This window comes from Acanthochromis polyacanthus, chromosome 7, assembly GCF_021347895.1.
Source record: "Acanthochromis polyacanthus isolate Apoly-LR-REF ecotype Palm Island chromosome 7, KAUST_Apoly_ChrSc, whole genome shotgun sequence".
Taxonomy (NCBI): Eukaryota; Metazoa; Chordata; class Actinopteri; family Pomacentridae; genus Acanthochromis; species Acanthochromis polyacanthus.
Genome location: NC_067119.1, coordinates 5,455,042 through 5,476,588, shown reverse-complemented (window position 1 = coordinate 5,476,588; position 21,547 = coordinate 5,455,042). Strand labels below are relative to the sequence as shown.

At 40.5% G+C, this 21,547-nt stretch overlaps 1 protein-coding gene across 5 annotated transcripts in view; it reads left to right on the top strand.

Annotated features, from left to right (window-relative positions):
* Positions 1 to 21,299, top strand: part of wdfy3 (WD repeat and FYVE domain containing 3) — a 145,360-nt gene extending 124,061 nt beyond the window's left edge. For all 5 annotated transcript variants that reach the window (XM_051950393.1, XM_051950391.1, XM_051950394.1 and 2 more), the window contains 24 exons: positions 692 to 860; positions 1,221 to 1,384; positions 2,289 to 2,437; positions 3,746 to 3,866; positions 3,995 to 4,080; positions 4,639 to 4,719; positions 5,009 to 5,063; positions 5,140 to 5,259; positions 5,382 to 5,499; positions 5,899 to 6,005; positions 6,377 to 6,530; positions 6,615 to 6,706; positions 6,784 to 6,996; positions 8,439 to 8,580; positions 9,566 to 9,720; positions 10,414 to 10,572; positions 11,665 to 11,844; positions 11,954 to 12,136; positions 12,769 to 12,859; positions 13,503 to 13,640; positions 14,259 to 14,492; positions 14,634 to 14,745; positions 15,849 to 16,046; positions 17,543 to 21,299. In XM_051950393.1, the coding sequence (XP_051806353.1) occupies positions 692 to 860; positions 1,221 to 1,384; positions 2,289 to 2,437; positions 3,746 to 3,866; positions 3,995 to 4,080; positions 4,639 to 4,719; positions 5,009 to 5,063; positions 5,140 to 5,259; positions 5,382 to 5,499; positions 5,899 to 6,005; positions 6,377 to 6,530; positions 6,615 to 6,706; positions 6,784 to 6,996; positions 8,439 to 8,580; positions 9,566 to 9,720; positions 10,414 to 10,572; positions 11,665 to 11,844; positions 11,954 to 12,136; positions 12,769 to 12,859; positions 13,503 to 13,640; positions 14,259 to 14,492; positions 14,634 to 14,745; positions 15,849 to 16,046; positions 17,543 to 17,663 (3,342 nt within the window). In that variant the 3' untranslated portion in view covers positions 17,664 to 21,299. The remainder of the gene's footprint in view (positions 1 to 691; positions 861 to 1,220; positions 1,385 to 2,288; positions 2,438 to 3,745; positions 3,867 to 3,994; positions 4,081 to 4,638; positions 4,720 to 5,008; positions 5,064 to 5,139; positions 5,260 to 5,381; positions 5,500 to 5,898; positions 6,006 to 6,376; positions 6,531 to 6,614; positions 6,707 to 6,783; positions 6,997 to 8,438; positions 8,581 to 9,565; positions 9,721 to 10,413; positions 10,573 to 11,664; positions 11,845 to 11,953; positions 12,137 to 12,768; positions 12,860 to 13,502; positions 13,641 to 14,258; positions 14,493 to 14,633; positions 14,746 to 15,848; positions 16,047 to 17,542) is intronic.
* Positions 21,300 to 21,547: the final 248 nt, after the last annotated feature.

Genomic DNA, 21,547 nt, shown 5'->3' with positions numbered 1-21,547 from the left:
TGTGCAGTGACGTCTTTAACTTGGATTTTGTTTCTGATGTGTTGCAGTTTGATGACTATTTATGCACCAATTTGTGCCTTTTCTCCATCTTTTTGTTGTGGAATTCGCTTTATCTGAAGGAAAACACAAAGTTTGGGCACTAAATGTTAGTATAAATGGCGACGCAGTTTTTCAAAAATGTCCTCTCTGAAATCTATGCCTACATATCAGTAAACTCATTTTTTTCTAGTGTCCTTTTGCTTTATGAAACATCATAGATATATCACAAGTACAGCTAAAAGCTATATATTAACACAGGAATATTAGGTATTAGGTCTAGCAGCTGTGTTGTGGAATTAATAAAAAAAAGGTGAAATATTTATACTTTCCTGTAAGTAAATATTGTTTTTTTTGGCACCCATATGAATTTGGATATGAACTAATGTATTTTTTGCTTATGCGACAAGCATTTATGTAAATTTCCCTACTATATAATCAATATAGGCTTATAATACTATAAGTGAAGCTTTATTTGGTATTTTTGACGCTAAAAAAAAAAGCAAACGGGGACTACAAACTGCTGTTTTTCAATTAATATAAGAAATTCTGCTCTGATTTTGCCAAACCCAGCTGGAGTCAGTCAGTCGTCCCACAGCACGCAGTTCTACAGAGTCTAACTTGTTTTTTTGTTTTGTTTTTGATCCGTCTACAGAAACCTCTTCGTTACCGGCGAGCCATCAGCTACGACAGTAAAGAGTACTACATGCGTCTGCTGTCTGGAAACCCCGGCATGTACCAGCACTCTGTGGAGCACAACACCGAGGGAGAAACCACGCAGCACGAGCCAGAGCACGGAGAGGACACCATCGCTAGAGTCAAAGGTTAGAAAATCATCAGAGTTCATTTATGGGGGACTTTTCATCGAAATAAGATGCAGCAGGGAAATAAAAATGCAATAAAACGCCTCAAACAAACACCAAAGTTATGTTATACGTAAAGGATTCTAAAACTGGGATTGAGGAATTGAAGAAATATTCTCCTAAAATAAAATGTCATTTAAAAAGATCAAAGTAGAGAAGACAAGCATGTGATATTGCAGCGACTAAGAAGCACGTAAACCAGCAGAATCTGCGCAAAAGTTAATTTAAAGGTGGAGTTTATGTGCAGCCTTGGTTCATGAATTGTTCCTGGAGTTGTAAGACCTGTTTCTTTTCTATAACTGGGGTTTTCTCTGCTCTCAGGCCTGGTGAAAGCTCCTCTGAAGAGATCTCGGTCCACAGCGGACGGTGCCGACGAGGACAGTCAGGATCAGCTCCAGGAGCAGCTGCTGGAGTCCGGAGGCCCCGAAGAAGAGCAGAGGACGGACAACACGTCACTGCTGAGGCTGCTGGAGGAAGGAGAGAAGGTCAGAGACAGACGTCACTGGAAAATGAAAAGATATCTACAGTAGATTGTCTCAGAAAAATGAAGTGAAATTAGTCTTCTTCTTTAAAGGCAGTTTGTTTAGCCCTCCTGTTGTCTTCATTTACGGCCACCAAAAATATAGTTTCCTCGTCTGAAACAAATCCAAAAATTCCCCAAATTTCTGAAAATTTGCAGAAACTTCAGGAAGAAAATTCCTTCAAAGTTTCCCTTAAAATTTTATTTAAATAAGCCCCCAAATTTGGCGAGAAAATTCCTGTAAATATTTTCAAAAAATGAGTAAAAAGCATCCAAAAAAACCCTAAAAATATCTAAACTGATTCCATATATATCAGTAAAACTTGGAATATTTCCTCTATGAACATTCACAAAAAATCAACCAAAATCCAGTGAAATTTGCTGGATTTTGGTTGATTTTTTTTGTGAATGTTCATTTTTTTCCCCACAAAAAAATGTTCAAAGATTTCCCAAAAATGTTGAAAATGTGGACATTAGAAGTGTCACTGTGAAAATATGTATTTTGTCACATTTTCAAACTTTAAAACGGGTCAATTTTGACCCACAGGAAGACACTAGGGTTAACTAAACCTGACTGTGTTGCGTCTTTTATTTACCGACAGACAGCAGCAGTATTTCTCACTATTTTTTCAGTCGTTGCAGCTAAAAAACCCACCGAGACCACACACATTTTAATCAACTCCTGCTGCAGTTGTTCTGAAAGCCACCTGGGGATTTAATCTTCTGCACAAAGCACATTTCCTCTCTCGTTTACTTTTTCTTCGAGGATTTTTGCCCCACGAGGGATTCACATCTAAGGACTTTTAATAACAAAACTGCCTCCTTAAAAGTTTTAGCTAATTAGCTGTTTGTCCTGTCCGCTGCTCCAGATCCAGCACATGTACCGCTGCGCCCGGGTTCAGGGTCTGGACACCAGCGAGGGTCTGCTGCTGTTCGGTAAAGAGCATTTCTACGTCATCGACGGCTACACCATGACCGTGTCCCGGGAGATCAGGGACATCGACACGCTGCCTCCCAAGTAGGTTCCCACATCTCCGCATAATATTCAGAATTTCTGACACAGTGGCTCTCCTCTGTGAGCTGCAGATGACATCATCGCTGTGGACGCTGCAGTGGGAGCTTGCGATGATGTAATGCCGCTGAAGGAGCATGCTCAGCAGCGCTTTTCCACATTTATCTTTTTGTGGAACTCGCCCTGCCCGTTCCCGTGAGACGCCGCGGGAAAACAGCCAAAAAAGAGTAAAAGGAAAAAAACAAAGCACAGATCCCAGCAGATGGTTGTGGGATTTTGTCGCCGTCTCCTCAGGTGTTTTATTCTCCCTGCAGCTTCCTCACAATCCTCTACAGCCACAGCCCTTTGTCCTGAAGGCCTGAAATGATGAATTCATGAGCTGATTACTTCATCAACATTAAATTAATGGACTGTTTGCTGTTACAGCTTGTTGAATATGAGTATTAACTTGCTCTAATTCATTGTAAATTGAATGATTTTTGACTTAGAAGCAAATTTGCAGACATGTAAAGACACTAACTGCATATTGGTTCAGTTATTGTTATCTTTTTTGGTGTTTTTGAGTAAAGACAGGTGGTAGTGCTCTCATCTTTCACCTATTGAGGGCGACATGAGCAGATTTTCTGCGTAATGCTTTAAGATTTTATTTTTTTGTCAAATGAACTTAAATTCTTGTTCTTGATGGGTTCAATTTTTACTGAATGATCAGTTCTTGAGTGGATCACTAAAGCCCTTTTCAGACTTGGGATATGCAACATTTCTGGCTTCATCGGTCTATCAAAGTGACGTCTTCAATTACTGAGACTTAGCTCACTTTTCTATTACTATTTCTCACTGATTCATTCAAAAATATCCACCACAGTGACAGGAGGAGTGATATTAAGTGCAAAATTTGACAGTAAATCAAGGTTAAAGGCGCTTCTAATAAACAAAAGTCTAAACATACATTAATAGAAAGCTTGTCAACATAGAGAACAGGATATATTAGGATCTAACAGAAAACTGTTGAAGTCTGATGTGTTTGTTGAATCCTAAATATTTTACTGTCGTATCAACTTATTTATTATGAGAAATCTTTGGTTTCGTATCCTAACAGCAGTATATCTGTCTGCATTCTCATTACTATAAATAGAACAGCCTAATTTAAAGTAACCTTGGTGCTCTTAGTATTTCCGTGTCTGTTCTTTACATGCAGCTACATGCAGTTCAGACTTCTTCCATGCTGAAAGCGATGCCTGAATGTTCCAGAAAAGCACGCCGGATGAGGATTCAGACGTCAGATTAACTGAACTGTGTTTCTGTGTTCGTGTCCAGCTTGCATGAAGCCATCATCCCCAGAGGAGCGAGACAAGGCCAGAGTCAGCTGAAGAGAACCTGCAGCATCTTCGCCTACGAAGACATCAAAGAGGTCCACAAGAGACGCTACCTGCTGCAGGTCAGCGAGCAGAAACACACTCAGATGTTCTGAAATTCACACACTAGTGCATAGACTTCGTGTATCAGAAGTAATGTTTGACTCGCCGTCTTATTTCAGTGAATAAAACCATCGTATTTGTCTTTCAGCCCATGGCAGTGGAAGTGTTCTCAGCAGACGGCAGGAACTACCTGTTAGCCTTCCAGAAAGGGGTTCGGAATAAAGTTTACCAAAGGTACTGAAGCAGCCACAGTCCAAAAAAGTTCCGATAATATTAAAAAGCATCTTTATTTTTAAGCCCTTATTGTGCTTTAGTAATTCTTATACTGCTTCTTTCATGGCTTATCTTTATCTAGCTGCTGTAAATCTAAATTTCCCCAGTGAGGGATCAGTGGTTTATCTTATCGTATCTTCTCATATCGTATCTTCTCTTATCATGTTGTGTCTTATCGTATCTTCTCTTATCGTATTGTGTCTTCTCATATTGTCTCTTCTCTTATCTGATCTTATCATGAAGGTTTTTGCTCTTTCCAGTGCTCTTAAATTCCAAGCAGTGATTTGTTTAGTTAAGACAAACTGTAGGGTTACATGATAATATATTGGAGTGATTTTTAAGAGAATTGTGATATGATAACATCACATCATTGGTAATAAGACGATGCGCCTCTAATTAAAAGCCTGGTCACCAAGTACTTTCTTTCCTGAGTTGTTCACCTTAATGCCGGTCTTGTTTTATGAAGGTTTTTCTGTGATTTAAAGAAATTTAGAGACGTTCCTGTTAATTTTCCTGCAGGTTCTTGGCTGTGGTTCCGTCGCTGGCCGACAGCTCAGAGTCGGTTTCAGGTCAGAGGCCCAACACCAGCGTAGAACAGGGGTAAGTCCTCCTCCAGAGCCCACTATAATTAAGTTTTAATTCCAGATTAAATGAGCATTTTTTTCATCCTCTGAGATGATTAATAGTGTGTGCAGATATTCTTGTTTTAATCTTTGTGTTAAAAGCATTTATATTAATGATGAATGTGGGTTTGTGTAGTCGTTAGTCAAGTTAATGACCCAGAAGAAATCTAATTGAACCCGCTCCACCCTGCATATAAGGCATGCAGTTAATGAAGAGCTACAGAGCAGTTTGAACTGATCATCCTGTCTGTGCTGCTGTTTCTCAGATCTGGACTTCTCAGCACTCTGGTTGGTGAGAAGTCAGTGACTCAGAGATGGGAGGTAAGAATTCAAACAGCATCTCTGTCATATTTCATCCAAATCTGAGCCGCTCTGATGCGTTTTATCCGTTTCCCAGCGAGGTGAGATCAGTAACTTCCAGTACCTGATGCATCTGAACACGCTGGCCGGACGCTCCTACAACGACCTGATGCAGTATCCCGTGTTCCCCTGGATCCTGGCCGACTTCGACTCAGAGGTCAGTCCACATTTTCTCTCTCTGTCGTTTCATATTTCAGTCAAAACGCGGCAGACGCCAGCAGTTTTCTGTCAGCGGGTAACAGGTCGATGTTAATGTCTGTGTTGCGTTTTGGTCACCAGGAGTTGGACCTGAACAACCCCAAGACGTTCCGTAACCTCGCCAAGCCGATGGGCGCCCAGACCGACGACCGACTGACACAATACAAGAAGAGGTACAAGGACTGGGAAGACCCAAACGGTAAGAACACAGAGGGAAGACTTCCATCTGTGGTTTGAAGGGAAGTTTTTATTAGGGCTGGGCCTTTAATGTGTTCATTTTGATTAATTGGTTACAGAAAATATAACGTATTAAAAAAACACACACATTTAATCGCACCTTTCTCGTTTACCTAATTTCTGGGACACTGTTAACGCTGATGAACACTCCAGCCCAGTAGGTGGCGGTAATGAACCTAAAGTCTGTTTTCGAGTTGCAATGAAGATGCACAGGAGTGACATCCAGAAAGTTTGGTGAACAGTGAAGGAAGGCGAGAACACGTTGACCAACGTTCTTGTCAGATGTCATTCAAATCTTCATGCACAAAGTTGTGTTTTCATCCTCCGGGGTAATTAAATGTATTGATTTCTGCTGCTCCAGGTGAAACCCCAGCGTACCACTACGGCACCCACTACTCCTCAGCCATGATCGTAGCCTCTTATCTGGTCCGGATGGAGCCGTTCACGCAGATTTTCCTCCGACTTCAGGTATTTTACAAAACTTAAGCACTGTCCAGCTTCATGTCTGCATATCAGTGGCTGAGAATTTTTTTAAATGTGTACAACCCAGAAAATACTCTGACAGTAAGCTCAGTTGTTAAGTGTCTTAAATACCTTTAGTAATAGGAAAAAAGCAGATTTAGATCTAAAAATCGATGTTTTTTGATTGCTTCCACTGCTAAAAGTTGTGTTTCCTGAGTTTGTGGTAAATTTTAAGGCAAGATAAAAAGAATTATCATCCTTTTAGCATCAACAAAACACATTAGTGCACATTGGTGAGTTAAAATAAAAGGCAGGGAGAAAACAGTGTGTGGACCTGAACTTTACACCATTTTCCTGTGTCTTTATGCGACTACCAGGGAGGACACTTCGACCTGGCTGACCGGATGTTCCACAGCGTCCGTGAAGCCTGGCTCTCTGCCTCCAAACACAACATGGCCGACGTCAAGGAGCTCATCCCGGAGTTCTTCTACCTGCCGGAGTTCATGCTCAACTCCAACAACTTCGACCTGGGTCAGCGTCATTAAAGCACGCGTCAAAACAAAATGAAGAAGTGACGATAGTGTTCTAATGTATTCTTGTTGTTCGATGTACCAGGTGCCAAGCAGAACGGCACCAAACTGGGTGACGTGATCCTCCCGCCGTGGGCCAAAGGAGACCCCAGAGAGTTCATCAGGGTCCACAGAGAGGTGAGAAGTTATCCCGATCTTTACAGTTTACGTCTGAGTTTTGAATCCACCTCAACCTTTCTACTCGTTGGCTGCAGGCGTTGGAGTGCGACTACGTGTCCGCTCACCTCCACGAGTGGATCGACCTGATCTTCGGCTACAAGCAGCAGGGCCCGCCGGCCGTGGAGGCGGTCAACGTCTTCCACCACCTCTTCTACGAGGGTCAGGTGGACATTTACAACATCAACGACCCGCTCAAGGAGACGGCAACCATCGGATTCATCAACAACTTCGGACAAATCCCCAAACAGGTTAGATACTGGCTAAAGTCTGGATACTGCTTGAACTACGACTATACCTACCTCTGCTACCGTTGATGCTGATTCTATTAATGCTGCTAGAAGTTCCACCTATGGGAGCCTTTTTTAAGTTATTTTTTTGGCCTTTTGTCTTCTTCATTAGACAGTGTTGTTGAGAGGCTGACAGGAAAGAACGGGTGAGGACCTGCAGCATAGGGCGTGAGCTGGAATCAAACCCAGGCTGCTGTATCGGGGACTATAGCCCCTCTTCATGGATCACCCGCTCAACCAGTTGAGCTGTCTGGGAGCCCCAATGGGAGCCCCAATGTGTCAGCCATAACTCTAGTTTAAGTTGCCTTTAATGGCCCTCAATTCAAGATATCTACATTGTTCATTTTAGATGCTTTGAATTAAATTTGAACTAGTCAGAATGAGAGTCAAAATGCAATTAGAGATATCTTTAATTGGAGTTTTGACTCTGCAAAGTTGCATTACAGATGTTTTATAGATGGCAAGTCTTGCGTTTCGAAGATATTTTGTCACCGCAGCTGTAATCGCATTTGACAAGCCGTTTTATCGCCTTGTCAGAGCAGCCTACGGTCTAAAATCTGGTGCATTTGGACCATAAATCTCTTATGAATGAAGCTCTCAATCACTACAAACTCTGCTTCTTCTTTCACTGCAGTTTTTACTGATTTTTATCCACCAAAAACTGCCATTACTTTACATTACTTCTTCTAACTAACAGATTCTTAAATATGAACCCTCACATTTACATTAGTTTGAAGAGTCAAAGTTGAATTATAGATACCTGTTAGTGTTCCGATGTTACAGATATCTGGAGTAAAACTTTGGACTAGTAACGGTGAATTGTTAATCCCAAGTAGTCAAAATTTGCAATTAAATGTTAATTTAGCTTTCCACAGACATTATTGTCCATCACTGCTCCTATTTCCATAGTTCTTAATGGAAATATCACAAAAACAGAATTTCTAGCTTGATTTCTGCCACTAATCATACTTTTATTTAAAAAGAACTGAAGAAATAACTGTCTCTTTTAACCAAAAGTTAAATTTTTGCCACATTACCAGCTATGAACATGTTTTATTGGAATGCATGTGATGTTTAATGTGGTTGGATTCCCAGTTGTTGAGGATTTGCTGCATATAATTTCCCCCCCATTTTCTCTGCCTTTCTCCACTTTCTGCATGAAATAAATAGCCAAAATAATGTGACAGAGATGCCAAAACTATCTCAGACCAAATCAGCCCAAGAATGCTTTTCTTTCTTTCATCCATCTGGCAGTTTTTTTTCTTATTATCCTCATGGAGCAGAAAATCAACAGAACAGCCAAACTGTGGTTTTTCGCTGGAAGAATCTCGCCACCGTTTGACCGTCGGTCGATGCTATTGTCGCTGTTAAATCGCTGATTGTGTACGTTTTGTTTCTTTCAGCTGTTTAAGAAGCCTCATCCTCCTAAACGGGTTCGCAGTAAAGCTAACGGAGACGTCGCCGGCGTTCCTCCGAGCTCCAGCAGCGACAAGATCTTCTTCCATCACCTGGACAATCTCAGACCTTCTCTAGCTCCTGTTAAAGGTAAACGCAGACACAAATGCTTACTTCTCAGCTAAATCTATGCCAGAAAAGTCCCACTTTAGCTCCAGTTCTTCTGTGAGTTTGTGCGACATCCTGTTTTTATACATGTGGGATGACGTGTCAGAACAGCGACACAAAGACTCGCTCTTCTTTTCTGTCTTGGTGGAAAATTCCTGAGTCTTCTGAAAGCTTGAAGAAGCTCGTTTACACCTGGTTTAATGTGCAACCTGTGTCTGAATATACTATCTGGATAAAAGAAATAATGCGTATTTATGGAGCAAGATCGGTTTAAAACACCCTGAGTTTATGAAACTGTTGTTCATGTTGCAAGACAGACCGCAACAAATATGTGAAAAAAGCAAGAAAGAAAACAGATGAAAACTTGTAAAATCAATAAATATAAAACGCTAAAAAACAAGACAGACTGGATCAAAAGTTGGCCATCAGTTACTAAAATCCAGTAAATATGAAATACTTACAATATTTACACCACTAAAAGCAACTAAAAGTCACTGAAAATGTGGATATCTTGAGATTTTACCTAAAAATGTCAATATAGAGGGAGGATTTGAATGAAAAAAGAAGCTTTAGAGCTGCTTCTGCAAAGACTTACCTTTCTTTACCCACCAGGATGAGGATATCCAATAATTACTGGGTAATAGAATGCATTTTATAAAGTGAATGTTGCTAAACTTGTCAAAAAAATTCAGTTTTTAACACATTACTGCCCTAATCTAGCTGCTAAGGCTTGCAGCTTTTGTCAGCTTTGCTTGAGTTTAGCAGGAGGAAGTGGAGTTCAGTAACCTTTTAACTCTCTGTAGGGGCTTATTGTCCTTCAGAATGTGGTCACACTGTGCAGATTAAAAAGATCACGTCATAATGTGAGCCTTACCAACTCCAGCTACATATTAATACCACTTCTGAATGCCGTCTCTGTCTTAAAACCTGCGTGACTCACATATTTCTCTGTATTACCCCCGTCCAGAGCTGAAAGAGCCCGTGGGGCAGATAGTTTGCACCGATAAGGGCATCCTCGCCGTGGAGCAAAACAAAGTTCTGGTTCCTCCCACGTGGAGCAAGACCTTCGCCTGGGGATACGCCGACCTCAGCTGCCGTCTGGCCAACTACGAGTCCGACAAGGTCAGTAAAAGCAGCACCAGATATGATAAGAAACTGCTCCTCTAATCCCCAGAGTGCAGCTTTTTCTGCACAGCTGACCTCCATTTTTTACCGTAACGCAGTGTAGCATCACCTTATTTTCAGTGTTGTCGCTTTAAAGCTCTTAATTTTGACAGAAAAATGCACACAGAAGTATTTTTTGCTGACTTATTTATCCACATTTATTGAGTTATTGGTGGATTTATGGTTTTGCAGCTCTACTGTTTACCTGAAACATGGACTACTGGAGGTTTTCTGCTTGTTTTTAACCTTGAAACTACAATTATTAAATGCAATGTTTCCCCCTGCTGGTGATTAAATAAAAATGCGCTCTACTTAGCAACTATTGCAGTAAGTTTACTACGTCTGATGTCATGCAAAAAACAGTTGCTGCAACTCGAGTTCATCGCGTAATTTCAACTTCAGCAGATTAGCGAGCAAAGTATTCCTATTAGCTGCCACTGGCGATTTGATTTCAATGATTTCTTGTGCAGAAAGTGGCACAAAAACAGTTCTAGTTTCTTTTTTGTACTCCTAAATGGTGTCAGTCTTCTCAAGACTTTCAGAAACCTTCAGTTTTAAGTTGCATAGGAACTGATTCAAGTGAAAATAAAGAGAAATGGACGTGTCAAAATGGACCATTATTCATGCTCATCTCCTCACCTTTCCTTTCAGGCGTTGGTGGTGTACGAGTGTCTGTCGGAGTGGGGTCAGATCCTCTGTGCCATTTGTCCAAACCCCAAGCTGGTGATCACCGGCGGCACCAGCACCTCCATCTGTGTCTGGGAGACGGGAAGCTCCAAGGAGAAGGCCAAGTCAATCACGCTCAAACAGGTAAACACGAGGAGACGCGGGGGAAAGCACCTGGAGCAGCTTTAAGATGTTAGAATAATTTATAAAAGCGTGTTTGCATAAAAAGTTAGTCAACTATCACTCCCCCTGCTGCATTTTGAGACGCGAAAATTCAATCCTCAAGCTTAAAATTCTCATAAAGATGGTGCTTTTTAGAAAATTAGTCTGCTTTATGCTTCAGTTCTGTTTGTTCTGTTTAAGTTGTAGAAAAAAATATGGGACATTATCGATGACAACAGTGAAAATTTGTCAATAACCTGAATTTTGTATCTGTCAGTTTCCTTGAAAGAGAAATAAAAAGTCCTGTTTGCCGTAGCAAACCAAAGAAAATAGACGTCTGAGTTTGTTTTACGGGTCAAATGTTGATTAATTCAGCAAATATTATGCTTTGTAGATCTCTGGGGTTTTCTGTTTTCACCGCCTCCACAGTAAACTTTTCTCAGATTCCCCTGAAGGCTGATGAAGTCACTTCTTTAGAGACTGAAAACAGAAAAAAAAAACCTGTAAAGTCCAACTATAGTATAAATCACTAAATCCAAATATAAACAGATCAACAGTTGGCCATCAATTACTAAAACACAGTAATTGTAAATTATTAACACCACTGAGAGCCACCGAAAGCCTTTGAGAATGTTGATTTGTTGAGATTTTTCTTAAAAGTGGCAACAGAGAGGTAACATTTGATTAAAGGAGAAATGTTATTTCAGTTCTTTGGAACTGGTTCTGCAAAGGCAACACATCTGTTATGGTAAATGATGTTTTATAGAAGTAAAAAATAGTCAAAAACCCGACTTATGTCTGAGTTTCCTTCTAAGAGAAATAAAAACTAGAGAATCTGTGCTTATATAAGTTACTCAGCTGTGAAAATGAGTTTATTTTCTGGGTCAAATGTTGATTAATTCAGTAAATATTCTGCTCTGTAGATCTCTGGGGTTTTCTGTTTTTACTGCCTCCACACTGAACTTTCTCAGATTCCCCTGAAGGCTGATGATGACATTAGCTCTTAAAAGAGGAAGAATCCTCCGAGCTGAGCTGTTCCACTTCCATTATTTCCATGCATTTCTTCTCTCTCAGGCGTTACTGGGCCACACGGACGCAGTCACGTGTCTGACGGCGTCGTCGGCGTACCACATCGTGGTCAGCGGCTCGCGGGATCGAACCTGCATCATCTGGGACCTCAACAAGCTCTTGTTCGTCACACAGCTCCGTGGACACCGAGCGCCGGTTTCTGCGCTGTGCATTAACGAGCTGACGGTGGGTTTTGGCTTAAATTGCTCCAGAAACGACTACCGGACCATAAATATTAGCTGAAGAACAGATTCTCTGCAGTTTTTCCTGAAGATAAGCGTTTGTTTCTGCGCAGGGGGACGTGGTTTCCTGCGCGGGAACCTACATCCACGTGTGGAGCATCAACGGCAGCCCCATCGCCAGCGCCAACACCTTCACCGGACGCAGCCAGCAGATCCTGTGCTGCTGCGTGTCGGAGATGAACGAGTGGGACACGCAGAACGTCATCGTCACCGGGCACTCGGACGGCGTCGTCAGGGTAACCGAGCACATTTTTCATCCCGCAGAATGTCAGATATCGTTATCGATAGCACGATACTGCCGCTTGTCTCTAGAATCAGTGGCGTTTTAAATGGTGCTATGCAGCTTTTCCTTTTTTTAAAATGGAGTATTCTCTTTTTGCAACAGCTGTATTAGACAACAAGGTGTTTTTTTTTGGTTGTTGGGGGAAAAACAGGCTGTAGAAAAGTAAATCAGCCACAGTGTGCTACCTGCTAGCCTTGTTAGCCTAAATCAGCTAAAATAAATCTACATAAAAGGCTAGAATCTGCAGCACATAGAAGCCTAATAGCAAATTCCACACTAGTTTCCGCATCATTTTCTAACAATGAGCTGAAATTTTCATGTATTCAAAAACATGCAAACAAAATGGACTTGGAGTGCTTAAATATCCGCTTAACCAGAAAAGATGGAGACTACAGCCACAGTTATTATGATTCCTTTGTGAACTTTTACCGCTGCATGTGTCCAGGTTTTTATCGCAGTGGAACATTTGTTGTGGAGGAGCAGAACTTTAAATCATTTTCTTTCTCTTGTGCTCTTTACAGTTACAGTATGCTTTACTTAATAAATTGTGTTTGATTCTACTTTCATTTAAAATTTCTCTTGTAGTTTTGGAGGATGGAGTTCCTGCAAGTCCCAGAAACCCCTGCTCCAGAGCCGGTAGAGCCAGATGTGCCCGACTGCTGTGACGAGAAGATCGGTGAGTTCAACAGGAAATAACTGGAGGTTTAGAGACGTTGGATCGAGAGAGAGTTTATAAATGTTACCTAAATATTATCCAGTTTAGGAAAACGCTTTGTAGATGCTACAAAAGAAGACATGATGTGACACTTAATTGGTCATAATTCAATTTGTAAGTATCACAAGGAAGCATAAACCAAAAAATTCTCACCTTGACTCTTTTTTTTAATTTTTGACCCCAGATCTAATCTGAATCGTTTAATATTTACTATCTTCTGATACCATTTTTCCAGATAATGCACACTTGAGGTACAGTCCAGTAGTTGTAGTACCTGTTTGCACCACCAGATGGAGCCTTGTACAATTATACTGATGCTGTAGCAGCCAGAAGAGACCCGTGTGGGCGAGCAGAGAGCATTATGGGGTTTAGCCAATAAAGGAGCACCATGACAAAGTTCTCTGTGAGACTTTATGACCTCCGATTAAAACAAGCTGCGATCAATTAGTCCGTTATTCCTGTAACTTAGTAGCGCATAAACCAGCCATTTTTGCCCCCAGCACTACTAAAAGTGGGTTTAATTCATATTATCAGTTTAAAATATTGTCTTGATCGACGTTTCTGCTGAAAACACGTCATCATAAATATAATCTTTGTCTTCCAGAGGGTGGCGAGAGTCACAACGGTGACGACGACAGCAGCGAGTCCGACGGAGATGAACCCTGTCAGGAGCCCAGAGCGCCTCGAAACCCGTCGACAGGTGGAGGCAGCCAGCCGGGCAGCACCGTCCACAGACCCAGAGGTACCACATAACAGATAGACGCTCAACGTATGCAGTTAATGGTGGAGATAGTCGATGTTTTGTGCTTCAAAATGATCAAAGAAATGTGCCCATCGCAGCCTTCCGCCTTGAACTTTTAATGTCGTTTACAGTTGCTCCCATTCAAAGTGTCAGAAATTTAAGAATCAGAATCAATATAAGATCAACATGAACAGAAAAATAGGTCCTGAAAATAAAAACATGAGTGGAAAAAGTGGAAAAATGTGTCTTGGACTCAGAAAATAAAAGCATGCTGTCTCATAAATAATAGTATTAAGTAGTTAATGTGTGTTTTTAATGGTGAGCTCAAGAAGTGACTACATGCACTAAACTATTTTTATATATTTGAAGTTCCCAGGAGATTTGGAGCATAAAATGCTCAGCTTCCTGTATCCTGGTGATTTATTTTAACTCATTTGTGTCTTTTCTGCGTCATTATATGGTGCAAACGTCTTTATTCATGTCAAAGAAAACACAAAGTTCATAGCTGTTGCTTTCTTCTTCAGCCTACTCCTGGTTCTGTCCTTTATTTTGATTCTTTCTGTATATTTTCTTCATCCAACATTAACCTCAGTCACGTTCTAACTCGTATCCTTTAAGGTCCGTCAGCTCGAACCGGAGCTTCCTGGTCGATGGACAGCGGCTCCGACGACTCCCACCGCTGGTCGGACACCCTCAGCATCGACGAGAAGGACGGATTCGTGTTCGTAAACTACTCCGAAGGCCAAACTAAAGGCCCTCACCCCCACCCGGTTCACCCGGGTCAGGCCTCGGTGCCTCAGCCTCTCCACCCGAGCACCATGGAGGCCCGCACGTACAACCAGCTCAGGGCAGGTGTGTGCTTTCACAATCCTCTGACCTGGTTTTTTTGCATCTTTTAGGCCGTTAAAGCGAACTCGATTGACACGCTGATCTACTGACGGTGTGTTTGTGGCTTTGCTAGGATGCTAACTGTGTGTTTCTGTGCGTTCTCAGGCTACAGATGGGAGCGCCAGCTGGTCTTCCGGAGCAAACTCACCATGCACACGGCGTTCGATCGCAAGGACAACGCTCACCCGGCTGAGATCACCTCCCTCGCCATCTCCAAGTAAGACAGCCTTCGTTTTAGTAAATAGAATCTTCGTTTGACGCGTCTATTCATAGCTGCATCGAAGCAAATGGAATTAGACCGTAGCAGAGTTGCTCCGTGCTCTGTCAACACAAAGAACAGTCTAATTTTAAATGGGTAGGAAAATATTCAGAGTTCTTCCTTTATAGAGGAATTTGTAGCAGCCACAAAGGTTTTTGGACAGCTTTGTTAATTGGGATTTCATTTATTCAGGTGTTATGGATCATTTTTGCTTTAAAAAATGGTCAGAAATAACTGAAAAAAAAAGATTTCTCTGAGATAAGGCAACACTGACTCAGTGTCATTCAGAGCTGGTTTCCAATCCAGTTTTGCTCAGGAACATTAAAAAATATATTAAAAACCACCAAATGTGAAGTGAACTTTTACATTATTCCAGCAGCTTCAGGTTCTCTACTCATTAGACAGTCTTTGCTTTTATAAACAGGAATCTTCATTTGACACTTCTATGCAGAGTTTATTCTAAATAAATGGAATTAGATAGTTGCAGAGTCGCTCAAACTCTGTAAAATAACATTAATCCAGTATCAAATGGGCTTTTGTGAAGCTAATTGAGCTTTAAAAGTAGGAAAATGCCGTTTTGTTCATTGGGATTCCATTTATTCAGGCGTTATAGAATTTTTTGCTTTAAAAAACGGTCAGAATAACAGAAAAGAAGATTTCTCCGAGCGAAATTCCCCTCATGAAGGGTCAGAGAAACTCTACTTTTCAATCCAGTTCTGCTGAGGAACCTTCAGGCCTTTTTAAATCTAAAAAACCAAATAAAAAGCACCAAATCTGAGGTGACTGTAGCACATTATATCTTATTCCAGCAGCTTCAGTTTCAGTTATTCAGAGTTCTTTAGTATAATCGTATCCTCAGCTGCCGTCTCCAAGTCAGACAGCCTTTGTTGACTCTTCTAATCATAGTTGCCTCAAACTAAATAAATGGATTAGATTGCTGCAGTGTTGCTCCAAACACACATAAATGCAGCCAAAGTGACTGTTTTAGAGACGAGGGATGTGGTTCTGTCTCTTTATTCTCCACACCAACCCTTTCTTCTGTGTTTCATTGCTGTGATCAGGGACCACAGTAAGATCCTGGTGGGTGACGGTCGTGGTCGGGTGTTCAGCTGGTCGGTCAGCGATCAGCCCGGCCGGTCGGCGGCCGATCACTGGGTGAAGGACGAGGTGGTGGACAGCTGCTCCGGCTGCACCGTTCGCTTCTCCCTGACCGAGCGACGCCACCACTGCAGGAACTGTGGGCAGCTCTTCTGCCAGAAGTAAGACCATTACAGCAGCAGCAGCGTGACGCACTTTCACTTTCTGCACTCTGGGATGCTTTTAGGTTGAACAATGATGCAGCAGAGGGCAGATCTCAGTGATTGAACTTTAATGTGATAATGTCGACCTCAGCACACACGATTACAGAGACATAATGGAGACTCGGAGGATTTAAGTTGTGAATGAGGTTTAGTGACAGCAGCAGAGCAGCAAGCATCAGTTCTGAGGGTTCTCTCTGATCTTTGGGTTTATATTGTGGTTGGGAGAAGGTCAGATTTAGATTACAGACCAATAAAAACGTCAGAATAGACAATATCTAATCTCCTGAAGAGTCTGCCTGTCTAAAGGTCATTATGACCTTAGAAACACCTGTCACTGTATTTAGAACGGACTCAGATCTCCAAATGCTTTCATAAGAGATTTTGTTTTCATTTCATCTTCTAGAAAACACCAAATAGATAATTTCCTGTATTTATATTAATACTGGAACACCTGCCAGTTGTATGGCTCTTCAAAACTGTAGTAATAGATGCAGTGTGCATTTTACAAATGATGGATTTCATCTTGTCAAGTTGCATTTTTAGAATTTCTCTCGCCCTCTTAACTTATTGCAATAATCGCAAATGGTGTCATGCATTTTCAAGTATTTAGGTACTCAGGTAAATTTACATTATAGATAACACTGTAGGATCTTATTTCTTTATTGGAAAGCACTTTGGCTCAATAGTTTAAGATGTGCTACATAAATACCAGTACCTTGACTACAACCTCGGCACCTTTTAACTCTGGTGTTCCTCAGGGCTCTATCTCGGGTCCTTTGTTATTTTGCCTTTAAACAACTCTGAATATTTTAGAGTGGACATTACACCATATGCTGAGGTTGTGTTTCCAAGAGTAGCTTCAGAAGCAGCTCTGCTACATCAGCCACAGGGCTACAGGAATGCATTTTCAGTACATCCTGACTAGTTTTAAATACGTGAGCTCTGGTTGGAGGTTATTTGGTGTCACAGAAATCTTTCTCATGGTGCCCTTTGCTAGTGAAACGCCCATAATGTTCTCAAGTAGGAATGTTTTTTGTCTTCTCAGTAAACGAACAAAAACCAACGTCAGTCAATAATCAAGTCTGTTCTGACATTTCTTATTTGGTCAGGCATCACAAATGGGGTTCTTTTAAAAATAATTGTCATTTTTTTACCTGTTAGTTGGACAGAATAAGACATTTTAAAGCTCCGTAAACTTGTTACAGGCACATTTTTAGACATTCATGTGGTTTATTTAGTGCAAATAACGGCACAGATCAGCTAGGAGTGATTCTGCTGACATTGTTAGCTGTGCGTGTTCATATATTTGTGATTTTTTATGATGCTTTTGTTTTGTCATTGTGGTTTATTTTTCAGCATCAGATCCATTTTATGACTCGGTTAAGCTTCAGTATTTTTCTTTGTCTTTTTCTGGTGCTAATCTGATTATTTAAAAGCTCCTCCTCGTCCTGCAGGTGCAGTCGCTTCCAGTCGGAGATCAAACGTCTGAAGATCTCGTCACCGGTCCGTGTTTGTCAGAACTGTTACTACAACCTGCAACACGAGCGAAGCGTCGAGGACGGCAGCAGAAACTAGACGACCCAAGAAGAAGAATAAAAACCTCCCGAGGAGCTTTTCCATTTCCTCCGTCTGCTTCGTTTGTTCCCTCAGCACCTCCAAACACGACTCCAACACCAGAACTTTCTCCTCTATCGTTGCTGAAACTCACCGAAGCAGGAACAAGATGGAGAAGAGAAAACACTTGAACCACCTGGAGGAGCTACAAAATCACCACCGGCTTCGAGATCCAGAATTCCACCGCAAGATCTGCAGAGAATAAACTTGTTAATAGTGTAAATAGCGACCATGGCCTTTTTAACTCCGAGAGGAACCAACACAGAACAAAAATTAAAGGTCACTGAGGATAAAAAATACAAAACAACAACTTGCCTGTAACATAGCGATGTGAACTAACCACTCCTGGCTTTAAAAAATCGATTGTGTGTCGGAGGAAGAACAGGAAGGAAGGGAGGGAAATGAATGTCAATACTAAACGTCTGTGGGTTCGTTAGTGGCTCTAGTTATGCAAATTTACTTCCTTTTCTTTCTGATTTTGTCGTTTACAGAAATGTGAGTTGTTTTGTGTGAAGCCATCGGCACCACAGAGATTCACCGTCGTCCTCTTTTAGGTTTTTTTTGCCAAATTCTTTTTTTTTTTTTTAACTCTATCACCTGTTCTGTCTTGTATTTGAATCCTTATCTGGAGATTTTATGTTTATTGTTGCTGCTGCTTTCTGAAAACTGGACATTTCAGATTTTATTTTCCAACCATATCGCTCCGTTTGCTCAGAGAGGACCGAGTCGTCTGCGTAAGAAGTAATCCGGTTAAGAAAAACTCGTCTGTTGTTGTTTCTGTGCAGCGGCTGCTTGGATGCACAAAGAAAAGGGAATTTTTAGTTTATCTCGCTCACGTTTGCTGGACTTTCCACACGGCGGCATTATCACGGAAAGCACCTTTAAAATGTCCACTTGATGAAATTCAAAGCTCTGATTTTAAAATATCTCCACGTTTTGTCACTGAAGTCAAACACGGAGCTGCAGTCGACCGTTTTTTTTATTTTTAGATCACATTCGTAGCATTAAATCCACTTTATGGTTTTGTTTGTAACGCTAGCTGGTTAGCCCATTAGCTGAGGAGAAATTCTGTATATTGTGGCGACATTTTACTCTGAGAGCGTTAAATCAGCTTCATGTTGGTAAAGCAAAGCGTAAAACATACGAGGCTCGTTTATTTTCTGTCTTAACCCTCTGAACTTCGAGTAGTTTCACGTTTTTGTCACATTTTTACTCACTGTTGGTTCGTTTTTCACTGCAATTTAAAGTCCTGCACCTCTGTGGAAACAAACCAGGACTAGAAGGAGATTTCACAAAGATGATAAAAAAACTGGAATTATGAATACTGGGAAAAAATGTGGCTTTTATTTTGAATTTGTTCTATGCTTGTCTTTTGTCTTTCCTGTGGAAACACTGCCTGCAGTTCATCCGAATAGTTCCTGAATTTTTTGTGAGAAGAGTTTTGGTCACAGCTGAGTCAGATGAAGCTCCTCGGTTGCGATGAATTGTGCAGAATTTTTATTTTTTTACAGAATCTGGTTACTGCTTGTTGTTCTTTTTTGGCTTTTTTTTTTTTTTTTTTTTTTTTAGAGACATAAAATGAGTTTAGCGTAGATTTGGTAAAAATTTCCAAACCGAGCGCTACGTCACATTTCATTCTGTTTTTCCTTGTTTTTTCTTTGATAAGTTGTGATGTTTTGTCAGTTTTGAAAAGAAAATCTTTCTCTCAGACCTGCCGGCAGGTTTTTTGGGGGGGTTCAGAGGGTTAAAAATGCAGAATTTTCTCTCCTAATTCGTCCTATCAAATTGAACTAAATCGTCAGAGAATCCTGAAATAATGTCAATTTACAGAAGATAGTCTCAAAATAAATGTGTAAAATATACACAAAAATAAACTACATCCTGTTGTCTTGGCTGTCATGTAATAATATCCGTTTTAAAATCAAATATGTACTTTTTTTCATAATTCTGATATAAAATCCATATTGAAGCTTTGAGGAGGCTTTTAGCTCATTTCTTCTGATATGTTGTTGAGTAAAGATGAATTTAGCAGCAAGTTTTCTACCGACAAACACAAATCTATGAGGTTTAAGTTGTGCAAAAATAAATCAAAATACAAAACAAAGGTCACATCAGTAACTTCTACTGGTCAAATAATGCAAGAAGAGATGTAGAGAGTCCATTATCAAGGTTTTTAAATGAATTGTGCTTAAAAACAAGTCTAATATTCAAGGTTTTTCCTTCATAAAGGATTTTTTTGGGCAGAAGCAACTAGTTTTGTTGATTGAGGCTTCATTTATTGAAGCATTACAGACAATTTTAGCTTAAAACGATCAGAAATAACAGAAAAATGCAGAGATTTCTGTTCCGAATTAAGAAAAACTCAGATTTTTCATCCAGTTTGCAGTTTTAATTTAAAATAATTCCTGTTGAATTCATTTAAATCACTACAAACTGTGTTTATGTTGAGTTATTTAGTATAAATGTGGCATCGTAGAACCCAAACTGCAGCTCAGATTGAAAAGAAAGAAACATGAATGCAAAATAATGACGCTATAAATCTAAAATCCGACGCCTCGTCTGTTTTTCTGTTGATTTAAGGGACTTTAAAAGTGAATAATTTGTCGCCACAGGTGCATTTTTAACTCGTGTAGAAAGTGTTGTATGTGAAGTTGTCATTAATTAACTTTATTTACCGACTCTGTGGGTGAAAAATGTGCATTCAAGTGCTGCTTTTCTTTCCTCATTTCCCCGGAGAAATCGTCTTTATCTCGGCGTCCGTGTTCCACAGAGAACGTTCCTCTTCCCACGTTGTAAAATAAGACGGTATGCGCTCACGTTGTCGTCTCCGTACTGTAACTCCAGCGTGCAATCGGGCCATCCAGCTGAAAAAAAAGAGGCTTCTATCAATCAGCAGCTCCTTTGTTTTGTTGTTTTTTGCACCGTCACGTGTACAAAATAAATAAAAAATAAAGAAGTCGAGAGGAATCGCAGGTTTTTATCGAATGCAGTTTCGGCGGGAAGGCGGCGGAGAAACGAACTGTACAAAGTATTTATGCAATTATAACTGGTTTTAGATTTTTTTAATGATTATTATTGCGATTTCAGCAAGTTTTGTTACTTGTTGCATGTCTATTAACACAGCTGACTTTCTGTGTCAGTGCATTGTACATGTTCTCGGCATTAGATTTGTTTTTGGTTTTTTTGCTGGATATGTTTGGTTTTTTTTTTTGTTTGTTTCTTCAGAGGCATCGTCTGACGAGGGTTTGTCGCGTACAGAGCCGCAGATCACGTCCACAGCTCCGGCTGGACTTTTCTACTCTTTATCGGGAAAAAAACTTGACTGAGAGACGAAGAAGAAGAAGAAAAAACATGAGAAACTCCTGGATTCTTTTGGTGGTCTTGTATTAGACTGCATTACTACAGTATCTGGTGTGCAATCTGTGATAGCTGAATGTTTCCTTGTATATTTGTGTTTCACTACATCCTCCAAGAGAAAAAAAACCAGTAGAGTAACTTTCCCCCGTTACAGAAACAAAATGTTACAATAATGCAATAGATCTGGTACTTATTCTTTTTAATTTCATTTCAATAAATAATTGCTGTTTACCACCAAAAGTCTGGATTTTTTCCCCTTCATTTATACTTCAACTCAGGAGCTTAACTTACTTTTCAGATGAGAATTATTCAAACACATTCTGTATCTCTAGATTTGCTGATTTTTATTGTTTCTTAAAAGTTTTGACTGATGCATTTCCTCCATGTTTGTGTAAATATCTTTTTAATAATGATATAAAACATTATAAACTCAGAGTCACAAACACGTGTAAAACACAAGCCGAAACTGCAAAAACACACAAAAACAT